Source organism: Peromyscus leucopus, chromosome 5 (genome assembly GCF_004664715.2).
Source record: "Peromyscus leucopus breed LL Stock chromosome 5, UCI_PerLeu_2.1, whole genome shotgun sequence".
Lineage (NCBI taxonomy): Eukaryota > Metazoa > Chordata > Mammalia > Rodentia > Cricetidae > Peromyscus > Peromyscus leucopus.
Window position 1 is genome coordinate 52,037,059 of NC_051067.1, and position 25,537 is coordinate 52,062,595.

The following is a 25,537-nucleotide window of genomic DNA, read 5'->3' on the forward strand; positions in this document are numbered from 1 at the left end:
AACTTGTCTTTGAGGTATGGCACAGACTGCTGATCTTAAGAAATTTTGCCTGCAGATACTTGGAATCACTTGTGAACTGATCATTCAAACATAAATAGACAAATTCCAAACTTTTATTGTCATGTGTCTCTAAAAATGTTTAAAATGTTAGAAAGAGAAGAAGTTGAAAGATTTTTATTACACCCAAAACATCCTTTGAGGAGTTGCAAAACGGAAAGAATGTTTTCAACACTGTTAATACAGTGGGATGAATGGTCACATATCAGTGCTATAATTAACACATGGAAATATGTCTTATCAACAGCTGCTGATGTTATCGAGGGCAGAAATTCACCTGCTCCGTGGCAAGTATGTCACCTGTGTGTCACACATGAAGGATAGAAACAACATTCTCACAAAACAGCCAACAATGCCTGTACACACAGTGCTGCAGTGAAACACCCAGGAAGTGGGATTGCTTACACACATACCTCATGTGCAACTTGTCACACACTGGAAGCTGCACTCAAAAAGGCAATAACTTAAAAAGAGGTCAAGAACAAAGTCACTCATGGGAGGTACCAAGATAGAAAACAGTTTTGGAGTCCAGTGGTTCTGAATTCAATCTCCAGTTGTGTGCCTTACTAGCTGTGGGAGAGTGAGCAAGTCACACAGTCTCTCCAAAACCAGTGTGTGTGTGTGTGTGTGTGTGTGTGTGTGTGTGTGTGTGTGTGTGTGTGTGTTTAATGGGGAGGAGTGCATGAGCAAGACACATAGTCATTCCAAAACCAGTGTGGCTTTTGTTTATGTGTATGTGTTTAATAGGAAAATGTGTGAACAAGTTACACAGTCTCTCCAAAACCAGTGTGGCTGTGTGTGTGTTCAATAGGGAGGAGTGTGTTTGGCTATGTAGCCCAGCCTGGCATTGCAGTCATGATCCTCCTACCTCAGGTTCACAAGCACTTGGCATTCCAGGCATGAACCCCCATGCTCATATTACAACCAGCATTCTGATCTGTGTCCACCTTACTGACAGAATCAAAATAGTTACCTGGCATGTGGCAGTTATTTTCTGCATTGTAATTATTAAAGCTCAATGAGATCTTTTTTTTTTTTCTTTTGAGACAACTGTGTAGCCATGGTTGTCCTGGAACTTGATCTGTCGATCAGGCTGGCCTTGAACTCAGAGATCTGCCTGTCTCTTCCTCCCAAGTGCTGGAATTAAAGGCATGCACCACCACTGCCCTGAGAGAATTTAATGGAGTAAAAATGTAGGAACCATTATTGTAACTACTTTATAGGAACACACACAAAACAATACGTAATTTACTGTACTTACTACACACCAGGCATATGGCAAATACTTTACACTTACTAGTTTAATTTTTTATTAACCTACCCTATATGCAGATTATTGCTCCCAAATTATGAAAGAAACAGAAGCTTGTTGACATTGAAATATTTATTCAGGATCATATAGGGTGGAGCCTGGTCTCAAAATTGGCACATACCCTCTTAGACAGTCATGTAACTCCAATGACATCTAAATAATACTTTTGGGAGGTGGCTTTAACATTAGTCATCAGAGCTGGAGAGATGACTCAGCAGTTAAGAGCACTGACTGCTCTCCCAGAGGACCTGGGTTCAATTTCCATCACCACAACTGTCTGTAACTCCTGTTTCAGGGGATCCAACACCCTCAGACATACATGCGGGCAAACTGCCAATGTACATAAAATACAAATATATATCAGTCGTCAATACACTCCGTGAGGTATTACTGTGACTTCCTTGTTGGACTCAGACCCCTGTAAAGTTAAGATACATGTTCTGTAGCTACACTTCAACCAAACTTACAGAACTGGGAGTGGGCGAGATAGTCAGCAGATAAAGGCACTTGTGGTGGAGCCTGACAACCTGAGTATGAGCCCAGAGCCCACATGGTGGACCCCAGCAAGTTGTCCTCCAGAACTTTCACATGCATAACACCTCCCAAATAAATAAATACATGTAATTCAAAATTTCAAAAACCTAATAGATCTTGTACAGATCTAGTGTGTTAGTTTAAAAAAAATCAAGCCACATATGGGGCTGTACGCCTTTAATCCAGCACTCGGGAGGTGGAGGCAGAAACACCTCTGTGAATCAGAGGCCAGCCTAGTCTACATGGCCAGTTCCAGGCCGTCAGGTTGTATAATATGACCCTGTCTGAACAAAACAAAAACAAAAACCCCAAAACCTATTGACTAATACTATCTGGGTATAATTCCCATCTGTTGTTTCCATTATGATAATAACGAAAATCTGTGAGTAAATTTTAGCCACTCATTTTTTTCAGTGATTTCTCTTCATAACCAAATACTTTGACATTGATAGGCCTACGTTGTGTGGACTCAGCTTACAGCCTTGTTGACCAGTTGAGGTATCAAGTTATGCTAGAAGGCCTTGGGTCAAGAGTCAGAGAATGGCCATGTAGAAAGTGGCATGTGCACAACTTTAGGGTAGTGAAGTGTCAGCCTACCTGCTCTACGGACTCCTGCATTTTTACTTCATCATAGTATTACTGGATGAGAAGTGAGTATTTTGAGCACTGCCTCTTCTGCAGAGTATCTGACCACTAGGATTCAAGCCAAAGTCCCTGAATTTCAGGTCTTGCATAACTTTCCTCACTTCAAAGGACCAGAGATTTACATGCTTCTGTCCTGGAACAAGTCCCAGTTATCATTAGGCTGGAAGGCCAGGGTGGTTTTCTCCCCTGTGGTAGTTTGGAGGTCTGACCTACCTCAGGGCTGTGCACAGGGGTTCAACAGCCTTGTGAGTCAGTAAAATAGCCTGAGGAGTAAAGAGACCATAGACCCCAAGTGCACCAGGAACTTAACCTGTTGTCGGTCAGTGGAGTTTCAGTCATTGTGCATGCTCAGGGTAGTGCTGCTCGCTTTGAGGAATGGCAAAGATACAATCCCTGCCCTTCAAGAGCTGCCCATTGCTTTTAGAGATAAGCGTAAATTCTAGACATCACAAAGTAGCATGTGATTCACAACAAGGAAGTTGTCAGAAGTTTCTAAGGAGATCCATGGAAATAACCTATGCACACCTCAAGTTACTCCTAATACCTCAGACAGGACAACTACCTATGGCTAATCCCCACACAAAGGCTCCTTTTAGGTAAGAAGTTTGGTCACATTGCCCTTGGCACAGCATCTATTGCAAGATGTACTTTTCATCAATCAGAATTACAGATAGAAAACAGAAGAGACCATGCTACAAACTAAAGAGGCCTGAGAAGTGAGGCTTTTTTTTTTTAATTTTATTTTTATTTTAATCATGACATCCTTTGCAGGCAGAAGCTTGGCAGAGTGCCTTGAAAATGACCTTTTACTATAGCCAAAGCTTGCCCGCCTCTGTGTTAAGGTACACTTTCTTAGCTGGATTGTAACTGGATCTCTCTTCAATGGGATAGAGGACTGGTAATTGGACTTCTGCTGCTGTTGGCTCACTTAGTTTTTTTTTTAATTAAGAAATTTTTTATTCATTTTACGTACCAACCACAGATTCCCCTCTCTTCCCTTCCCCCCGCTCCCCCCACAGACTTCCCCACCCCCCTCCATGCCCCCAAAGGAAAAGGCAAGGCCTCCCATGGGGAGTCAGCAAAGCCTGGCACACTCAGTTGAGGCAGGACCAAGCCCTTCCCCTGCATCAAGGCTGTGCAAGTGTCCCACCATAGGTAGTGGTAGGCCAGCTCATGCACCAGGGATAAATCCTGATCCTACTGCCCGAGGGCCCCTTAAGCAGACCAAGCTACACAACTGTCTCGCTTATGCAGAGGGCCTAGTCCAGCCCTATGGAGGCTCCACAGCTGTTGGTCTAAAGTTCATGAGTTTCCACTACCTTGGTTTGGTTGTCTCTGTGGGTTTCCCCATTATGACCTTGATGCCCCTTGTTCATCGAATCCCTCTTCCCTCTTTTTGACTGGACTCCTGGAGCTGGGCTTGGTGCTTGGTTGTGGATCTCTGCATCTGTTTCCATCAGTTACTGGAGAAAGGCTCTATAATGACAGTGTATTCACCAATCTGATTACAGGGGTAAGCCAGTTCAGGCACCCTCACCACTATGGTTAGTAGTCTAAGCTGGGGTCATCCTTGTAGATTTCTGAGAACTTCCCTAGCACCAACTTTCTCCCTATCCCCATGATGTCTCCCTCTATCAAGATATCTCTTTCATTGCTCCTCTACTCCATCCCTGTTCCAGCTCAACCATCTCGTTCCCTTATGTTCTCATCCCCCATCCCCTACCCTCTATTGCCGCCCCCCACCTCCAGTTTACTCAGGAGATCTCATCTATTTCCCCTTCCTAGAGTGATCCATGTATTCCTCTTAGGGTCCAGCTTCTCTGGAGCTGTGGTTTGTAGTCTGGTTATCCTTTGCTTTACATCTAATATCCACTTATGAGTGAGTACATACCATGTTTGTCTTTCTGGATGATATTTTCTTTTTCTTTCTTTTTTTGTTTGTTCTCTTTTCTCTTTTTTTTTTGAGACAGGGTTTCCCTGTGTAGTTTTGGTGCCTGTCCTGGATCTCACTCTGTAGACCAGGCTGGCCTCAAACTCACAGAGATTCGCCTGGCTCTCACTGATCTCCGCAGGATGTTATTTTCTAGTTCCATACATTTGTCTGCAAATTTCATGATGTCATTGTTTGTTTGTTTTTTACTGCTGAGTAGTACTCCATTGTGTATATGTACCACATTTTCTTTATCCATTCTTTGGTTGAGGGCATCTGAGTTGTTTCCAGGTTCTGGCTATTATGAATAATGCTGCTGTGAACACAGTTGAGCAATCGCTCAGTTCTTTTTAAAAGGCTTTCAACGGTTTGGTTTTGCTGGAGAAAGGGGTCAGTGCTATGTTCACCCTGGATAAGAAAATTAGTATGTTTCATGATAAAACATGCTCTCAAGCATCTAAGGCACACATTTGCCCTTAGGAAGCTGCACTGAGGCAGGCAAACCATGAGGAGTGAGAGAATGGTGATTCTCAGCAATAGGCAGGTGGTGTAAGGTGCTTGGTACTACATCATTGCAATTCTAACTCCAGCTCACGATGGGTCATGATGTTGTGTCTTTATAGGCATCCTACACAAGTGAACAATTTCAGAGCAGCTACAGCTGCTGGTAAATGGCTTTAGTTTCCAGACCTTATTTTCCAACTTGATATTCACAGATAAACAAAGAGAAGATGTTTTATTTCTTCTTTTCCTGTGGTAGTTCTTATCCCTAGAAGTTAACAAATAATCCAGATTCTTTATGACTGTGTTATTGAACCAGATCTGTATGGAAATAACTGAAATGATGAGGATTCCCCCCCCCCAGCATTCTAAGATGCTAAGGTTAAGAAGATAGACCCAAGTCTCTAATCTACATAACTGAGGATAGGGTTTATTGATATTTGGGGGATAAAGGGGATAATTTAAGGCATGGGAAAAGTTGATTGGAGGTAAAGCAACCATGTGTAATTAATCTTTATGACACATATTCAGAAAATTACAGTGTTAGCATGATCTGAGGGTAGAGTTTTGGCCTCCTAACCTCAAAAAGTCAACCACTGAACGCTTGTTCAGGCCTAAGTTAAGAGTTACTAAATTTGATGGCAGTGATTGGCACACACCTTTAATCCCGGCACTCGGGAGCCAGAGGCAGAGTACGAGGCCAGCCTGGTCTATAGAGTGAGTTCAAAGATAGCCAGGACTACACAGAGAAACCCTGTCTCGAACCCCTCCCCCACAAAAAAGGTACTGAATTCAATGAAAGTGGTCTTCAAGTCCCTAAAAAGTAGCCTAGGTAGCAACCGTTGTCATGGCTATTCTCACCGAGGGCTATCTAATGAAAAGCTAGTGGGAGACTAATAATACAGTGCTCTCAAATACAACTTCTTAAATTCAGCTAAAACCAAGTAACTAAAAGCAAAGAGGTCTAGAAGGTTCATTCACCCCCTATTTTACAAGCAGTTTAAGAGATTATTTTATTGGCATTCATAGGAAGGAAGAATTCCTAAACGAAATTTAGCATTAAATACATTATGACAAAAGGGATTTTAGAATTAAAATTTATGACTAATAGTGGTTGTATTGTCCCTCAATTCATGCTTTGCTTTTGTGTTAATATTTCTTAGCTGCCATCAGTAATCCTTTGAGGGCAGGTATTAGTTGCCCCCCCTCCCCACCCCATATTACAAATGAGGAAACTAGAGATCAAAGGAATTAAGTGGTAGGTTCTGGCTCACCCAGCTTGTAAACTGGAGTTGAAGCCTTAACTTAAAGCTTTTGACTCTGCTGCATTTGTTTAAATATAATTTTAGCCAGGCATGGTGGTGATGCCTTTAATGCCAGCACTCATGAGGCAGAGGCCTTGTTTCTTTTAATGAGTGTTTCCTTTTCTGAATGAAAAGTAAACTTCAACTATATTGAGTAAACTTCGGCAATCACATATACTGACATTTCATATTATGCAAAAACTTCAGTCCCTTAGGTATGTTGTGTATATAATGACTGTTTATGAGATAGTTGAAAGTACAGCAGGCCTCAAACCGGATCTGTCCTGTCTGCCACTTACATCTGTGTGACCTTGGATAAGAAGTTTCTAATCAGATCAGAAGGTCGCTGAGGTTCTTTCATTCTTTTTTTTTTTTTTTAAGACAGGGTTTCTCTGTTGTAGCCTTAGATGTCATGGAATTTGATCTGTAGACCAGGCTGGCCTTGAACTCAGGGGATCCACTTGGCTCTGCCTCTTGAATGTTGGGATTAAAGGCAGTTGCCGTCATGCCTGGCTATTGCTGGAAATTTTTTAAATACTAAAAATCGAATGACTCTGTAAATATTAAGGTCATATAAAAGTAAGATAATTTTCAATTACTTCCCTCACACTAGGGCTGAAGAAAGGATGGCTTCCCATCAGAAGAAAATAAAGTATTATAAAGTATTATCTAAATGATGGTAAAAGAAAAAGAGAGATGGGGGTAGAGCTCAGTGGCAGAGTGCTTGCCTAGTACATGGAAGGCCTGAATTCAATCTCCAGAATAATAATAATAATAATAATAATAATAATAATAATAATAATATAGCTAAATGTGGTATCTCATACCTATAAACCCATCACTCAGGAGGCTGAGGCAGGAAAAACACCACAAATTGCAGGCAAGTCTGAACTATTATACAGTGAGTTCCAGACAAGCCATACTGAGTTCCAGACATGCCTGGGCTAACCAGCATCTCAGAACAATCTGGACTACTGAGCAAGACTTCATTTCAAAAAAGAAAATATCAACCAACCAACCAACTAAACAATAACAAAAAAGAAGAAATTGGTCCTGAGAGTTCAGAAAAACACAGGACCTAAATAAAGGGTAATAGGGCACCAGGCAGCTGTGGCACACACCTTTAATCCCAGCACTCAGAGACAGAGGCAGGGGGATCTCTGTGCATTTGAGGCCAGCCTAGTGTCCAAACCCAGTTCCAGAGAAGATAGGGCTGTTACATAGAGAAACCCTGTCTTGAGAAAACAACAAATAAACAAAACAAAAAGGGGGTGGCAATAGGAAAATAGCTTTGCTCATTTCAGATATGATGGACAGGGCATTCCTGGGTAGTACCTGATTACAGCCAGTAACTTCCAGGGATCTTGACGGTTTCCTTTAGAACTATCAAAGACATAGGAAGCACGGTTATCTAGATTGCTGACACAAAAATGGGCAGTAATGTTAAGATAGTCAATGGCAAAACTCACGTTTCAAAGTGATCTTTAATAGTGGAATTTTGGGGATGTCTGAGAGATATTTTCACAGAAGAACTGGACTTGTTAAAAGGTTTGAAAAGTGAGCGGCATGCACAATGACTTAGAAGCAGTATGTTAAAGCAGGGTTTGTAGGAGCCAAGCGCTTAAATTCAAGGTCTACTCGGCTGCCTAAGAGCTGTGCAGCCACATGCTTGCTTCTGGCCTTGCACTGCTTTTGTTTCCAACATCATATGATTTTTGTAGGCGCTAAGTGAGTTAATTCGGGGTTAGTACTTTGAACAGCGCTTGACTTACAGTCAGCCCTATGTATAGTTTAATACCATATGGGACTCCTGAGAGAGTGGAAATTATATTAACTGTCCAGCTGCTCCACCCTTATTCACTTTCTCCTACTTGAGTTGGGCTCTGAAGGCTGGGTCTCCCAGGTGCATCCTAGAGTCTGCTAAAAGCCACTGTATGAGAGGAACCACTTGCAGCTCTTTTGCCTTATTTTGCCATAATTTTCCTTCTCTGCTCCTGTTCCTAGGATTTATTACCAGTGGGATCACTGATTTATGACCTCACCTTTGTCCTAGAGGCCTCATCTACTATCTTGTTTCAAGGTCTTATAGTCCTGGGCAGCCTTGTTTTTGGCTCTGTATTCAATCTTGTTCTGGACCCTGGTGGGAGCCAGGATATGAGGCTGTTTTTTTCTAACAGCACAGAGGGCTGCACTTACTTAGAAAAGCAGAAAGTAAATGTTTTTGATTTTCAGATATGCCTAATTTGACATATCTGGGATCACATAGTGTAGAAATTCCACTTCTGACTGAAAAATGTCAGATTGGAAAAGAAAAAGAAACCAGGCTGAAAGAAACCTGTATCGTCAAAGTAGTCCTTACGGAGGCTGTAAAGCCATCATTAAGGAAAAGAGACACGGAAGAGGAAGAACCTCGAGGAGTATCTGGTTAGGGAGAAACAGCAGGGAGATAAGTTAGCAAAGAAGATTGGACTCTAGACATTAAGTACCAGAATGAAGGATGTCACAGGAACAGAGAGGAGGATTTGAAGGAGATGGTGATACCTGAGAAAGGGTCATATAGTTAAGGGTAATCAGGGGGCAAGAGTTAGATGGATTGAGCCAGACGGGATCCCAAGGATCCAAAGAAATAGGTGGCTTAAATTTCACTGACAGTGAAAACGAAGGAGAGAAGGTTGGCTTCAATCTACTGTGGATCTCTTCGGGCTAGACTTTGTGTCTCTGTCTTGGGCCTGATCTTTGTTCAGGGTAGCAGTGCTGGGCAGGGTTTCTTCACTTGCCCAGGCCAAGAGGAGGCTGCAAGGTCGGGAGAGGGAGCTCGGGACACCTGGAAGGATACAGTCTCTACTACCAACAGAGGCCCCGTGTCAACTTTCCACAGACCCAGGCGACAGCACCTGTTGCTGAGGAGACACCAAGCGATGAAGGTGCCCAGCGCCGCGTCTTCCCGCTACTCTGTCGCTCTCCCTGACCGCGGCGTCCCCTGAGGCGGCGAACAGCCTTTGGAGTGAAAGGAGTCTTTCCAAAGACCCCCAGGGTGGCCAGTCTGGAGTCTCTCCTACACCCCGCTAGGATTTAATTCCCCCATCACTCAAAGCCAGCCGACCTCTTCCGTGGCTCACCAGGCTCGTCACCTCTCGGCGGTGAACCTCCCGGCCGAGCGAGGGCGCTGTCTGGACTAGAAGCGCGCCTTGGCGAATGCACGCCCCACCCCCCACATTCAGGAAGTGACGCAACGCTTGAGCCCGGCGGCTAAAGTTCTGTCACTCAGAATGGCGGAAGTCCCGCCCACCCCCGACAACGGAAGTCCGGTCCGCCGCGTCTCCAGGTTTCCTCGTGGGTTCCACTGCCGGCATGGCGCACTACAACTTCAAGAAGATTACGGTGGTGCCGTCTGCCAAGGTAGGGGTGACAGAGGTCGTTCCTGCTTATCCCCCTTTTCCTTGACAAGTCGCCATGGAGGGTCCAGCCCTGTATCCGCGCGAGTAGGAGAGGGAGGACATGGTAGATCCACTCGGCTCCCGGCCGGGTTCCACTTGCTGGGCTTGTCTTCGGGATCCTCAGAGATCAGGCCCAGGCTCTGAATCCAAGTCCCTCTCCTCGTGTCCGTGGGTCCTCCAAACCTAGAGTCCTCCAGGACCCCAGGAGTCCTCCGGAGCCTGTGATTCTTGTATGGCCTGCCGATGTGACAAAATGTCTGGGTGGTGGCCGCATTGAGGAGCAAGGCAGGAAGCCTGAGGTGCTCAGTGGTGAGCGTCGATTCTAAGTTCAAAGGAGCATCTCCCCCTTTAAGTAAAACTTCATTCATTACCATCACAGTCCAAAAATTTGTGGGTAGTTGTCATTTGTCGTTGGACCTGGGAAATGCAGTTGGTTTTAAGCATGCCAAGGTAAATGTAGCCAGGCCAAATTTGTGCAACGTGGCAAGATACATCCCCTAAAGTGTCGAGTATTAGCTAGGCTAAAGAACCCACGGGGAGCCGGGCGGTGGTGGCGCACGCCTTTAATCCCAGCACTCGGGAGGCAGAGCCAGGCGGATCTCTGTGAGTTCGAGGCCAGCCTGGGCTACCAAGTGAGTCCCAGGAAAGGCGCAAAGCTACACAGAGAAACCCTATCTCAAAAAACAAAACAAAACAACAACAAAAAAAGAACCCACGGGGATACACGCGTTTCTTTGGCAAGCCCTGGACATGAATTGCAGGATGAATTCAGAAAAGGAACTGTTGTCACTATCGTTCAGTTTACAGCAGTGTGGGTATTTTCAGTACCCCCCTTTCTGAATGAGAGTGTTTTGAAAAGTTTTGTAAAGAACTAGTATTTTCTAGTGGGCATGGTGGTGCATACCTTTAATCCCAGCACTAGGGAGGTAGAGGCAGGTAGATCTAGGGAAACCTTGTCTCAAAGACAAAAAAACATATTTTTCATTAGTGACATACAGAGTTCTTTTCCTTACATGTCTCTGTTATTTCTCCTTTCCTCTTTCTGATAACCATTCTGGTACTTTTCTCACTAGTTTGTAATATTTAGGAATCACTGTATTCCTAAATAACTGTATTTAGGAATCACATCTTGTGTTTTAGTCCTCAAGATTGTCCCAAATACCTCTCAAGTACATATTGAAGGAATTTGTACACTTTTTGTCTCACTTGAAATAGAGTTCATTGGATCAAATGAACTTTGTTAATATAATTGACTGAGTGAAGAAATTTTTTTTAACATGTTAGTACAGCATGTCTCTCTTATTGCCCTGACTGAGGTCTGTTTCTAGAAAGCAAATGAATTTGTGTATTTGTAGATGAGCGGTGGTAATGCTTTGGTGGTTGGAAATAAAAATTCAATCTGAAGAGTATGGGATACTTTTGTAAAAGTATGTGCTAGGTACTGTCTATATAGATATGCATAGAAAATAATGTGCTTAAGAATCTTTTTTTTTTTTTTTTTTTGGTTTTTCAAGACAGGGTTTCTCTGTGTAGCTTTGCGCCTTTCCTGGATCTTGCTCTGTAGACCAGGCTGGCCTTGAATTCACAGAGATCCATCTGCCTTTGCCTCCCAAGTGCTGGGATTAAAGGTGTGCACCACCACCACCACCACCACCACCACCACCACCACCACCCCAAGAATCATTTTCTAAAGGAATAAATAAGTACATTTATACACACAGTATGATAGAGAAATGTGTGACATAATACAATTGGCCCTCTGTGTTTGTGAGTTCCAAATCCACATTCAAACAACTGCAGATCAAAAACACTATTTGAAAGTTGCATCTATATTTAATGTACACAGACTTTGTTCTTCCTTTTTTTCTTTCTCTTTCCCTCTCTCCTCCCACCCTTTCTCTCTCTCTCTCTCTCTCTCTCTCTCTCTCTCTCTCTCTCTCTCTCTCAGAGATGTGGTCTTACAGTGTTTCCCTTGCTGGCCTAGAACTTTCAGAAATCTGCTTTCTGCCTTCAGAGTGTTGGGATTCTAGGCATAAGTTACCATGCAAAGGCCTTGCCTGCAGATTTAAAAAAAACATTCCCTATGTATAGTTACAGCTGTTTAAAGTATATGACAGATGTATGTGGATTCTTCCACACAAGATCTGTGCCATTTTCTACATTGAACTCAATATCTGTTCAATGTAGAAAATGTGGAAGATCCCTGAATACAAACTCCCCATAAGTACCAAAGATTTAGGACAGTATAAGAATATAGTGGTAAGTGGGCCAGTCTGGGGAAGCTTTTCAGTAGGCGTCTTTTGAACTGTCTCCTTAAAAGATGTGAGGACCATGGAAAGGAGCAGAGCAGAGGAGGGGCAGGTAGCCATGTTCTTCATAATCCTTGACAGACTGCATTGTGATTGCCTGTTTGCTTGTGGTTTTTTTCCTATCACTGGATCCTGGTCTTTTGTTCGCTATTTTATCTTCAGCATTGTGTCCATTTTATCCTTTATTATAGGAAATAACCAATGTTGAATTAATGGAAATGATCAAGGGAAAGTAAAATAGCTTTAGATGGTATATGAGTGACTGCGGAGACATGAGCATAGAAAAGCAGGGTCTCCTACCCCTACTGAGGAATAAATACAAAAATCTCAACTCCTCAAATAATCCTTATATACATAGGACATTTTAGATGATGGGTTTTAATTTTTTTCGTTTTATATTCCCTTGAAATTAAAGCTACAAAGTCCTTGAAATTGAAAGGCTTGCTTTTTTGGGGGGGGGGATTTTTCTGATTTATTTTTGAGTTTTCGTAGGAATTTGAAAGTTAAAATAGCATTTTTAAAAAGCATTAAGATTAAAAGATATATTTTAAAAAGCATTAAGATTAAAAAATATATTTTAATCTTACAATCATTTAGCAAGTTGCCCCCCCCTCATTTTTATTAGAGTGGCAAAAGGGGCAGGCCTGTTCCATCAGTTGAGAGTATTCACAGGATTCCAAGTGAGGGTCCTGGGGGTGGCTGGGCATGTCAAGTGTTTCCATTTTTTTCGAGCAGTTGCTGGGTAGTTGTAAGGTGTGGCCTGGTTAATCATGGTGGCATACTTGGTGTAGGGCTGAGCGAGGGTGTAATTAAAGTGAGGCTTCCGACACCAGTGGACAGCACCAGCAGTGGCCCTTTCGCTCAGGCATTCTTGAGGAATGTGCAGTCTCCCAGCCATCTTGGTCTTGGTGGTGGCTAGCAAGTTTTCTTAAAGGCCAGAAACTATAAAGATGAGTTAGGAAAGTAAATTTTGTAGTTTACACATGTAGTACTGGATTAGTGTTTTAAGACAGTTATAAGCACATGGATAGAAAGTACATATTTGAATTGCATCTTATTTTCTTTAATCATAGGACTTTATTGACCTGACATTATCCAAGACTCAACGAAAGACTCCAACAGTTATTCATAAACATTATCAAATTCATCGAATTCGACATTTTTATATGAGAAAAGTCAAATATACTCAACAGAATTACCATGACAGACTGTCACAGATTTTGACAGATTTCCCCAAATTGGATGTAAGTGATATATATGGTTATGTAAATGTAAGCCTTTAAAGAATCAATGTTTAGCCAGTTTGATATATTCTTTTGTCAGAGGAGAAATGAAATAATTAATTTGTCAGTTACTCAGCATTTAATGACAAAGCTAGTTTTGGAATCGAGGTTTTTTCGAATCTTCAGTGCTCTTCCCAAAGCTATCTTCCTAGGCTTTGTTTATAGTGAGTGTCTGGGCTTGCCAGTGCCAATGTTAGCTTAGATGAAAGCTGTTGATTGCATATTCTGAAGCCCAGGATTCTTGGGTGGCCTGTGGTATGTCCAAACTTCCACTCTTCCCTGTCCACCCTTCCCTGTTCTGAGGCCTCCTTTTCCTGTGGGTTCATCAGTGGCCAAAGGTACCAAAGTTTATGAGCTTGGTACTTCATGGACTTTGATGGTTGGTTCAACACTGACCATTTCCTTTGCTGACAAGGGATAGCACAGAGAGCTTTAAACAAAGCTGGACACACTTCTCTGCAGTTGGCTGCTGTCACTTGTTTATTGGCTTCAGAAATGGAAGAGCAGGCACTGTTCATTTCTTGGGAAAGGTCAAGTACTAGAAAGAACCTGAGGGTTAGAAAAAAAGAATGAAATGATCTAAACTGACTTGATATTAGGCAACACTCGATTTTAGTAAACTGCATTTTAAAGTAGTTAATCGAGTGTTTGTGGTTCTTTTTACATTATCTTATTCATTATTTTTTATATGTGAGAGATGGGAGAAATCATATGCTTGCCTGTTCTATTATTACTACCTAGTAACAATCTCACCTGCTACTCTGAAATGGTTCTCAGATGGATAGAGTTTTCAGAATTATAAGTCATTGAACATATTATATGGCAAGCACTAGGGGTAGAGCAGTAATAAAGGCTCTATCCCCAGCCGAGCTTGGTGTCGCAGTAGATAGAGGATCTTGAGTTCTTCACCAGCCTGGGATGCATAATGTGACTGTCAAAAACAAACATAAAACACAGAGTAAAGCATAAACATAAAAATACATAGTGCGTCACATCAAAGAAAGAAAGCTGAGTTAGGAAATAAGGTGTCTGCAGGGAAACTGAGAGAATTGAAGAGAGTGTATCCTGTAGGCAGAGGGAGCATCAGGCAAGAAGAGAGAATTGGCAGTTGGGAAGTTATTAGTGAACTTGAGCTCATAAAATTCTGGTGAAGCATGTTCAAGTGGAAAGACAAGGTGAACTAGCTCCCTCCCTGCCAGCATTAACTAAGTTCCTTAGGTGTGTGTGAGTGTGTGTGTTGTCCTAAGTAGTTCTGACACTGTCATAGGATGGAGGTTGGGGTGACTACAAGTGATTGCTATAGCTCCGTCCCTGGGGAGCGCTTCTGTTTTCTTAGAGGAGTAATTTGACAGGGTTATTGGCAAGGAGAGGGGTCTGAGGATCACAGCTGCAGGGTAGAGGAAAGGGAGATAATTCTCTACTGTTTGTTGCATAAGGCTAAGAAACTACTGCACCATGGTGACATATATTTCACTTTTTCATTATAGGATATCCATCCATTTTATGCTGACTTGATGAATATCCTCTATGACAAGGATCATTACAAGTTGGCTCTAGGTCAAATAAATATTGCCAAAAATTTGGTGGACAAGTAAGGTATTTTCTTATTATAGTATCTTATAAGTTATTATAAGATAATTAAAAAAAAACCTTAGATATTTTCTCTTTTTCTAAGTGTTGCTAAAGATTATGTGCGGCTTATGAAATATGGTGATTCTCTGTACCGCTGCAAGCAGCTGAAGCGTGCTGCCCTTGGGCGCATGTGTACTATTATCAAGAGACAGAGGCAGAGTTTGGAGTATTTGGAACAAGGTACTTGTTATATATAAGCAGAAATGTGTTTTACAATGTTCTTTTGTTTGGGACTTACTCTTAACTTTTTTTTTTTTTTCATTTTAATTTTTTTTTGGGGGGGAGCTTTGGGAAATGCATATTTTTAGTATTTAGTAAGTAAAAACGTACACCTAAAAACACTATTTAATAGGATAATTTCTGAGTGAGAGCTGGAAATTGGACCTTGTGCTACACCCCTAACCCTACAATCATTTTGATTGGCATTTTTATTCTTCCCTGAAATGATTCATCAAGGTTCTTTGAAAGTGTTTTCTACAGATCTGTGAGATTCTCATGATAGCCTAGTGGGCGCCATGCTAGAGCTGTGGTGGTGTTGCAGGTGAGGTAACTGAGTGGAACTAGTTCATGTCACAGCATGCATGTAGCCAAATGTCAGTAATCATCTTTCCCAAGCATGGTTCTTTGTCTCACTTCAACTTAGAGCAACTGAAATGCAGATTGGTAGGTTAAACACCTGATTCTTGGTGTAGCCATATTTGGAAAATACTCTTGTGTGTACTTGTATATGCTGTTAGTTTCTCCAGTTATTCCGTACCCCCTCATTTTCCCCATCATTTTTGCAATTAGGAGAGTGTAATCCCAGCTACTTAGGAGGCTCAGGTAGCAGTACAAATCCAAGGCCTGCCCGAGCTAGAGTGAATGCAAAGCCTGCCTAAGTGAGACTTAGCCTCAAAATAAAGAGTAGGTTGGGGGTGTAGCTCAGTGATACAGCTCTTCCCTAGCATGATAAGGCCCTAGGTTCAACCACCAGTGTGCTCCTGTCACCCTAAAAAAAGCTAGGGTGAAGAATTTGTACCATTTTAGTTTATTAAAGTAACCAGGAACCTGGGGTATGACTAAGTAGAAAGTAGAATTTCAAGCCAATCTTAAATTTTTAATTTTTCATTGAAACTCTTTATATTTATAGTACGTCAACATTTATCCCGCTTGCCAACCATTGACCCAAATACAAGGACTCTGCTTTTGTGTGGGTATCCAAATGTTGGGAAATCCAGCTTCATCAATAAGGTAGGTGTGTTTTTTTATTATAAAGCAGCTGTCTGATTAAACTTAGGTCAAAGTACTACTGCATTCCCTTTGTTGGATTTAGGATGGTCTTGGGAATCTTCTAACTAGTCATTAGTAAATAAAGATTACCCTTGTCTTCGCTAGGTCCTGATGTGGAAGCACATTCAAGTTCCTTTCAGGAGGTTTAACTCATTGTAGGAACCTAGATGTATGTAGTGATTGCTGGGCCAGTTCATTTTGATTCTTGTGTGCCCTGTTAACTGATGGAGAGGTTTTCCTGATAGTGTGTCAGCTTGTTCTGGGAATGCCCTTATACCTGGTGACACTCACTGCGCTGGAGTTTCCCAGCCTAAAGCTACATGGGTGATTTGTTACCTTGGTGATTGTGTCAGCCTTCATGTGAACTATGTGTCCATTGTAATAGATTTTCTGCGTCCCTCTCTTATTTATTTATTTTTCTTTCTGAGACATGTTATGTAGCCCAGGCTGATCTTGAACCTGCTATCTTCTTGCCTCTGTCTCCAGAGTGCAGGGATTATTAGGTATGGGCTCCATGCCTGGGCTGTCTCTCTCTTTATCTGAGAAGAATTTTTAATCTCTGGTATGACATTTAAGTAAAAGTAATTTGCTGCTTCTGGACATACTAGGACTCACCTAATTCCAGAACATTTTTGCCTTAAACTTTGTGCGTGCGTTCATGTGTGAGTTTGTGTGTGTGATGGCCAGAGAACAATTTGCAGGAGTTGGTTCTCTCTTTCTACTATATAGGTCCTGGAAATTGAACTCAGGCCATCAGGCTTGGTGGCAGGCACCTTTACCTACTGAGCCACCTTGCTGGCCCAGTAGGTTTTATTTTTGCCCACAAGTTGCCCTGACTTGGTAGTAAACAATGTTCTTGGAGGTTCTAATTGAAGTTTCAAATGCTTGTTGGCTTGCTCTAAATTTGCTGTGATTGTTTTTGTTCTGGGGGATGATACAGTGGCCTCTGGCCACATGCAGCTTTTTGAATTGTGGTTTAAACTAATTCAGCAAGATGAAAATTTCAGTTCCTGAGTGACATGAATTGCATATTGAACCTTGGAGAATAGAGAGTGGCTGGTAGGACCCTGGTGTAAGGGAAGAGCCAGGCATTTGCCAAAGCAGATAATATCTGTCCTGTGCAGTTTACTCATGTACAGTCCTTGGGATTTTATTTTCTACTAACAAGGGATGAATGCGTGCGCGCGTGCCTGCGTGTGTGAGTGCGTGCGCACGCACACGCATGTTGAACCCAGGGCCTCACATGTATAAGACAGTGCTCTCCCTCTAGCTGCTATTCCCTATCCTTTTAATTTTGAGATAGTCTTTCCAAGTTGTCCAGACTGACTTTGAGCCTATTATCTTCCTGCATCAGTAGCCTATGTAGCTGTGACTTCAGCAATGTTGTATTTGGCTAAAATTAGTCTTGATAAATTGTGGGTGCCATGTTTAGATTGTTTAGGGGTAATTGTGGTATGAAACTCTGGTGACTGTGAAAGTATCATTTTTGTCTTCTTCAAGGTAACAAGAGCAGACGTGGATGTTCAGCCCTATGCATTTACCACCAAATCTCTGTTTGTTGGGCACATGGACTATAAGTATCTGCGCTGGCAGGTAAGTTTTATTTGCAAAGAGAACAATAATCCTGGGTTTTGGTTTAATAGAATTTGATGATTTCTAAAGAGCTGTATCATATCTCCTCCCATAGTGCACCTAGTATACAGCCAGTGGTAAGCAGTGTCCTCTATGGACAATCCTTAGGTGGGGGATGGTTTCTCTGGTCTCACCAAGAACTTGAGATCTCTCCATCATGATAAAGAGTACTGGTCCGAGGTTTGGAAAAGTATAATAACAGATCACATTTATGTAACTGAGAGAAAGCTGACAGTATGGATTTCTGCATTACTTCTGCAGGGGTGATTTCATTTCTTTAATGATGCCTCTAATGAATAAAATATTCTCTGTCACTAGAAATGACATTTACTATTGAAAAGCATGGGACAGTCTAGTTGACAACCAAATCTAATTTTATAAATGATGAAGAAGCCAAGTCTTGGGAGTTGGGAGAGTTGGTCATTTATTCTAGTTTTCCTGGGTTTTGATGGCTGTGTGAAAAGAGGGCTCATTTCTCCCAAGGCCAGTCTCTCTTTAATGGGCTCTACAGGTTTTTTAGATCCTTGTATCTGTCCTTTTGAGACGGGGTCTCTTTCTAGCCAGACTAGCCTCACTGTGTAGGTCATTCTAGCCTTAAACTCACGGCAGTCCTGTTTCCACTTCCTTGGTGCTAGGATTACAGCTGTGAGTCACCATACCAGATTTGGTTTTGGTTTTGGTTTTATAAAGAATTATGTACTTTTTCCTCCTTTGTTTATTTTATCGTGGGCAGTTTCTGATCTCATATTTTATTTACTAGTTTTGCTAGAACTGGTTTGGATGTAAGAGAATGGCTCTGGGATCAGACAAGACATTTTGTCAGGGTACTTTGGGTAATGAAGCCTGGTTGTTAGGTTGTAGATACCCCAGGGATTTTGGATCATCCTTTGGAGGATCGGAACACCATTGAAATGCAGGCTATCACAGCCCTGGCCCACCTTCGAGCTGCAGTTCTGTATGTGATGGATTTGTCTGAGCAGTGTGGACATGGGTTGAAGGAGCAATTAGAACTCTTCCAGAATATCAGACCTCTGTTTATTAACAAGGTAAGTGTGGTAACTAATACTTTAATTTACACACCAGTGTCTACTTACTCATAGGTAGTGGGTTCTAAGACTACTGTGAACACCTGAAACCATGGATGGTATTGAATGTTCTATGTTACTTGACCACAAACAGTACTGTGACAGTTGATGTGATAATTGACATAAACCAAGTGGCTGGTTGCCTGGTAGCATACACAGTGAATAAGCCAGTCAAAAGGATGATTTGTGTTCTGGGTGGAATGAAGCACTAAGACAAAAAAGGTTTCATTGCACTGCTCAGGATGGTCACAATTTAAATTTATAAAGTGTTTATTTGTAGAACTTTGCACTTTGTATTTTCCAGCATTAGTTGATCTCAGCCTGGGTAACTGAAATTGCACAAAGCAAAGGCATGGGCAAGGAGTGGGGACTACGTTATTGTGTAGTGTGAGAGTAATAATTTCTTTTCTTCTTTGCTAGCCTCTTATTGTTGTAGCAAACAAATGTGATGTGAAGAGAATAGCTGAGCTTTCTGAAGAAGATCAGGTAAATCACTTGAGTATATTAAATATATATACTTTTTTAAAAAAACCAGTTTTGAATCCTCAGATGTTCATTTAGAAGGAATTCTAGCGCTTCTAGACCAGTTTTTTAGTCTAGAAACTAAGGTGGCCCTTAGTGTTTAGTGGCAGGACATTAAACCTGAAAAACAGTTTCCTGATTCCTTCTTTGTCTTCAGTCTGTGGAAACACTTGTGTTTGGGGGGGCGGGGGGTTGCTACATTGAACCATTGGGAAATGTGGTTACCTAGGAAGGGACTGCTCTTAAGTTGGTCCCCAAGAGGAAGCCAGGTGCCTTGATGTGTGCTTTTATCTTTCCCTGGCCTTAGGGTATCAGGTGATCTAGGGAAGCATTTCCCAGAAGTTTCTCTTTAGAAATGGTGTGACTATGGCTTACTTTATTATATAAAGGAGTCTGTGATTAAGTTGGACAAGTGAGTGAAAGAGGACAAGAATCTGTAAGCTCTCGGAAGAATGTCTGCCAACATTATCCACGAAGCAGGCAGTGTTGGTAGGCATAATTTTTTAAATAATTTAACCCTTTTAGTAGATAGTTTTCAGGATAAATGCTCTGAGAGACTTGTACTCTTGCAGTGTTTTCGCTGTGGTCCCTAACTAGAAGCTCTCTTCATGTTTACCTGTTAGCTTGTCAAATATTAATATTCTTGGGCACACAGATCCCTGGTCCAAACCCCTGGGGTATGGCAGCAATATGAGTTTGCGCAGGTGACTAGTGCACGCTGGCTTTCTGAAAACCAATACATTAGAATGGAAAATGCTATCTGGCTATATCTTTTGTAATATTAGGGTATTTTATAGATACTAAGGACTCTTCTATTGGGGTATTTTATAGATAGTAAAGTCTCTTCTATTGGGGTATTTTATAGATAGTAAAGTCTCTTCTATTGGGGTATTTTATAGATAGTAAGGTCTCTTCTATTGGGGTATTTTATAGATGGTAAGAAGTCTTCTGTTGGGGTATTTTATACATAGTAAGGACTCTTGGGGTATTTTATAGATGATAAGGACTCTTCTATTGGATTATTTTATAGATAATAAGGACTCTTCTATTGGGGTATTTTATAAATAGAAAGGATTGGCTTGTCTTAAATTGTCTACTTAGGACAGAACACAGCATATTTTGGTTTTGTTTGGCGATTTATTTAAAGACAAGTCAGGATGGCCTTGAACTCTTGATCCTCCCATCTGTACATCGCAAGTAGTAAGATTAGCTGTCAAGACCCTGCATTCTTTAAGTTACTAATTATCTGCTCCTGATGTCAGAATCAGTTTGTCTTACAAAAACAAACAACCCTTATGTCTTTTAAGTAATTTCAATTTGTCAGTCTAAAAGGCACTGAAGAGTGGAGAAGGAGAGTGGGTAGCACAAGGAAAGCTTGAGAAGTGAAACAGACTGGTCAGCTGCTCAGGCTTTGGGGTCAGCCTCACGTCCAGCTTCGTTACTCACCAGCAGTACAGTAGGAAAGTGAGTCACCCTTCTGAGGCCCAGTTGTCTGGATAATTGATTTATTGCCAGCTGTCTAATAGAGAATGGACATCACCTTAGGTCATTTTTCTGGTCCCTAGCTTATCTTTCTAGTAAAGGGAATGTCTACATCTTCAGTCGTTGGTACTACATGAATTGGGAAATAGATAGATGGTGTTTTAAAAAAATGTACAGCTTGCTTAACACTTGTATTGTAGAGCCTGTCCTTGTACTTACCAGTCCTTTTCACATAGTAGTGACAATTGACAGTTACCACATGCACAGAGAGGCTCAGTGACTACATTATGCACCAGGTCATTTGTTGCTAAATGACAGAATTTGTGCTCAGACCCTGGCTTTCTCTGAAACCATGCTTTAGTCCCTTGATAACAGAAGTTGACCTTGTTCATGGGAAGCTTTAATGTCTATTGGGAGTTGTTCCCCTGCCTCTAAAAACTAGGGAGTTGTTTGTAGTTGTAAACATGGCATTTGTTGGAGGACATACCAAGTCCCTTTTTTAGAGTTGTAGTGATTCATAAAATGATAGATTAATAAACAATTTTTTATATTTCCTAAAGAGTTCTTTTGGGCTCATTTGGCAGAAACTTTAAAATAAATAGCATTGAAAACATCTTTTGAAAAAGTTGTTCTTTTCTGCATATAGAGATATACATCAATTCTACAGATGGAGGCTGGGACAGAAGCCACCTTGTATTATGTATTGTGTTCCAGGCCAGCCTTGGCTATAAATCAAGCCCCTGCTTTTTAAAAAACAAAACAACAAAATTTGGTCTTTCTCTTTCTTGCATTTTTTTTTCTCTGAAAATTTACATCTTGGGGCTAGGGATGTAGGTCAGTGGCATCTTACAGCTGAGTTCAATCTCTAGTGCTGGGAGTAAGATGGGAGGGGAGAGCTTATAGAATGTTCTGTAGGGTTTCAGGTTTGTGTGACTCTGATCCGGTTTGATCCTGTACGAGTTTGCTTATTTATTTATCTTTTTATTTATTTATTTTCAATTGTAGAAATATTATTGGAAAAATTAACTTAACAGCTGTTCGTTCTTTAGGAGTTAAAAACCAATCATGGCTGTTCGTTTGCAACTTCCATTTGCAAAACAGTACAGCTTGTTCTCTGGGAAACTGGAAAACAACAATGCATGTTTCTTTTATTCCTAGAAAATATTTATGGACTTGCAGGCTGAAGGATTCCCTGTCATTGAGACCAGCACCCTGACTGAGGAAGGTGTCATTCAGGTTAAAACAGAGGTTAGTGCTTCCCTAACTCAGATGGCAGTGTTTTTGTTCTAGACAAGTCAGTGTGGTGGGAAACATTTTTTAGGAATTACTGACATTTCCTTGACTAGGATTAATTGTTGAAATTGCTAGAGATCTGGGGGCGGGGGGGGGGCCCCGGGGGCGGGGGGAGCATTTGATTTTTGTGAGGAAGAGGGGGCAAGGATACTGAGCTGCTTCAGAATTCAGTCTTGGGTTGGCCCTCAGCCCAGAAAGAGGTGGCATAGTTACCTGCTGAAGTAGGTATGGAGGAAGTTCCCTACCCAGTTGTCAGCCTGTCAGTGATTGGGGCACTTGATTCTCCCTTGTTATGTGTGAAGGGGGCCTGGTGTAGAATGGTTTTGTGACTCTGCCATGGTTTTGTACTTTTTCAGGCTTGTGATAGGCTTTTGGCTCATCGAGTAGAAACAAAAATGAAAGGAAATAAAGTGAATGAGGTTCTGAACAGATTGCATTTAGCTGTGCCAAACAAGAGAGATGATAAGGTAAGGTGGTCCTTTGCAGGAGCCTTTGAGGTCCAGTGACTGTGTTGCTGTGCTTGGTCAGTGGGCGCTTGCCACATGTCCTGGTGTTGCAGCTTGTTAAACATGGATACAAATGGACTTCACATAGTGGTGACAGTTTTTCCATTCTTGGTAGTCACATGTGCATGAGAGAAAGACCAAATAAAGACGAGCTCTGTGCACCCCGCTTCTTCCTGTCAGGCTGTTGCTAGGAACCATTTTGTTTGTCCCTTAGAAGTGTCTTAGATGTAACTCGCCTCCCATACACACACACCTTTTTTAAATTTAGGCAATGGAACTATTTTTTTTATATTTTTATTTTATTGGCATTATAAGCAGCCTGCATCTTTATCCATGTGTTACTATACATAAATCTGTATTTTGGGATATAAGTTTTTAAAGTTTTCCTTTCCTTTTTTTTTTTTTTAATCTTTGTCACTTTTTTTATAGTTTTATTTTTCTGCTGTGTGTATGAATGTCTTTCCTGCTTTGTAAGTATGTACACTGTGTGTCCTGGTGTCTGTGGAGGCCAAAAGAGGGCATTGGATCCCCTGGAACTGGAGTTAGATACAGTGGTGAGCTGCCACATGAGTGCTGGGAACTGAACTCAGGTCTGCAGGAGCAACAAGTGCTCTTAACTGCTGAACCATCTTTCCAGTCCCTCTTTTTTTTTTAAAAAAAAAAATCTCAAAAAAGCTATACTTTGCCAGGTGGCAGTGGCGCATGCCTTTAATACCACCACTTGGGGGCAGAGCCAGGCAGATCTCTGTGAGTTTGAGGCCAGCCTGGTCTACAGAGCGAGCTCCAGGAATGGCTCAAAGCTACACAGAGAAACCCTGTCTCGAAAAACAAAAAAAAAAAAAAAGCTACACCTTACATAAAATACTTTCATAGTTGTTAGGTTTTGAGTTGTATAGAGAACAGGCTATGTTCATTCTAAAATACCATTTTTCTCTATATTTCCATGGTTTTGTTTTTGCTTTGATTTCTCTTCTGGATAGAAGGTTTGTGTATGCTGAATTTATTTTGTTCTGAGGGAGGTGTGATTTACCACTTGTGGGCCTGGTTTTGTGGGGTAGTCATTGGTCTCAACTAATCAGTGAATTTAATGCCATTGGATTCTAAACATACTTGGATTTATGTTTGTTTCTTGTTCATTGATCGATCTACTGTTCTCTTGTCTTTCTTACATACTTTTCTGAATACTTTGGATTTTTGCCTAATAGACTGTGGAATCATTTTCGAGGGTTGTCTTGTCTCCTTTCAGACCCACTGTGTCCCTGAAACTCATTCCCTAGAACGTACTTTGTTTCCATTGGTTTTCGTGGTTTTGTGTGTCCCCGTAGACTGCCTTTGTGTTTAGTTTTTGGTTTCTTTTACGTTCCTCTCATATTCTGGAAGGCATTTCACATACTTTCAATAATGTGTTCTTAGGAGAGGCCCCCTTTCATCCCAGAAGGAGTGGTGGCCCGCAGGAAAAGAATGGAGATTGCAGAGCCCAGGAAGAAGAGGGTAGGTTACAGTACCTCTTGTCTGGGTTTCTTGTGGAGTGTGGCAAAGACTTGCCTGTGCAGCAGAAAGGGCAGCATGGGGGTCGGGAATGTAGCAGGCCTAAGGGCTTTAGTCACATGAAGGAGGCTTGATGCAGTAGACTCAACTGAGTGTGCTCAGAGTTCGGCCCTGTAAGGTTCATGGACAGAGTGGGGAATCCTTAACATACTCTTTAATCTCATAAAGCTCTTCAGTTGTTGTATCACCGTGAACAGAGTGCATGAGACACATAATCCACCAAGTGGACAAAAGCAGCCCTCCTGTTCATCCATCATAGATACAGAAAGGGTCAGGGGCTGTTTATTGGCAAGGAGGTAGCAAAGCATTTGGCAACGTAAAAACTACAATAAACTTTTGGGGGTTTTCTTTGCAGGAACGAGATCTTGAGCTGGAAATGGGAGATGATTATATTTTGGATCTTCAGAGTAAGTAAGGCGTTTTAAAATGTCAGTTGTATGAAAAGTGTTTCAGGGAAAAAAAGTACGGGGAATGAAAGTCTTCTAGTGAATTTGTTGGTTTATAAGTTTTTAATTTTTTTGAAGATTAAAAGTTACAGATATACAGAGCTGTGTAAAATGTTTTCTGTATTATTTTCTGTTGTTTCATATGATGGGATTATTTTTGTAGTATTTGAAGATTGGACATACAGATGTTGGTCAGTGTTGATCTTGTTAGTAATAACTTAGGCAGTGTTGGACACAACTGTTCTGTTTACCTCTGTAAAGTGGTTTTACTTGGCATCGAGAATAATCATTTTAGTTACACAGTACTTGAAGATACTAGAAACTACCATAAACATAACTTTTTTTCCCCAACCTTAGAATACTGGGACTTAATGAATTCATCTGAAAAATATGATAAGATACCAGAGATCTGGGAAGGCCATAATGTTGCTGATTATATCGATCCAGCTATCATGAAGGTCTGCATCACATTTTAATTACTCTCCCCCAACAACTTCAACTCTTTCCCCTTGGATCTCTTCTTGTTCTATGCCCTGAGGCATCTTCCACCCTGTTCTAGGATTACTTGGAGCCATCACTCCTCCATTTAGAGGAATCTGTTCTTCCTTTGCCCTTTGTAATCCTAGTGATGCCCAGGCCTTTCTAACTGGCCTGTAATGGGCTGTGTCATTTTGGCTTGTATTGGTACTATACTGTGGAGATCTGTCACTGGCACAGTCTTCTTTCTGTAACTGTTGTAGACATTTTTTTTTTTCTGAGTATCCTCAGACCTCCTCCTGCTAGTCCAGCAAGTGACATTGCTTTCCCAAG

General features: G+C 41.5%; 1 protein-coding gene across 1 annotated transcript; it reads left to right on the forward strand.

Annotated features, from left to right (window-relative positions):
- The first annotated feature begins 9,566 nt into the window (after positions 1 to 9,566).
- Positions 9,567 to 25,443, forward strand: Gtpbp4 (GTP binding protein 4). Its single transcript, XM_037205947.1, has 13 exons — positions 9,567 to 9,682; positions 13,103 to 13,273; positions 14,800 to 14,903; positions 14,988 to 15,124; positions 16,074 to 16,174; positions 17,714 to 17,806; positions 18,700 to 18,891; positions 19,351 to 19,416; positions 22,093 to 22,182; positions 22,584 to 22,694; positions 24,147 to 24,224; positions 24,637 to 24,688; positions 25,085 to 25,443. Exons 1-13 carry the CDS (start codon positions 9,635 to 9,637, stop codon positions 25,201 to 25,203), a joined length of 1,362 nt encoding a protein of 453 aa, XP_037061842.1. The 5' UTR covers positions 9,567 to 9,634; the 3' UTR covers positions 25,204 to 25,443.
- The last annotated feature ends 94 nt before the right edge of the window (positions 25,444 to 25,537 follow it).

Excerpts from the sequence above, each read along its gene's own strand:
- Gtpbp4 (XM_037205947.1), top strand. The coding sequence starts at position 9,635 with ATGGCGCACTACAACTTCAAGAAGATTACGGTGGTGCCGTCTGCCAAG. Across the intron at positions 17,807-18,699 it reads ATAAGTATCTGCGCTGGCAG|GTTGTAGATACCCCAGGGAT; the intron begins GTAAGTTTTATT and ends CCTGGTTGTTAG. Across the intron at positions 24,689-25,084 it reads TTATATTTTGGATCTTCAGA|AATACTGGGACTTAATGAAT; the intron begins GTAAGTAAGGCG and ends CCCCAACCTTAG.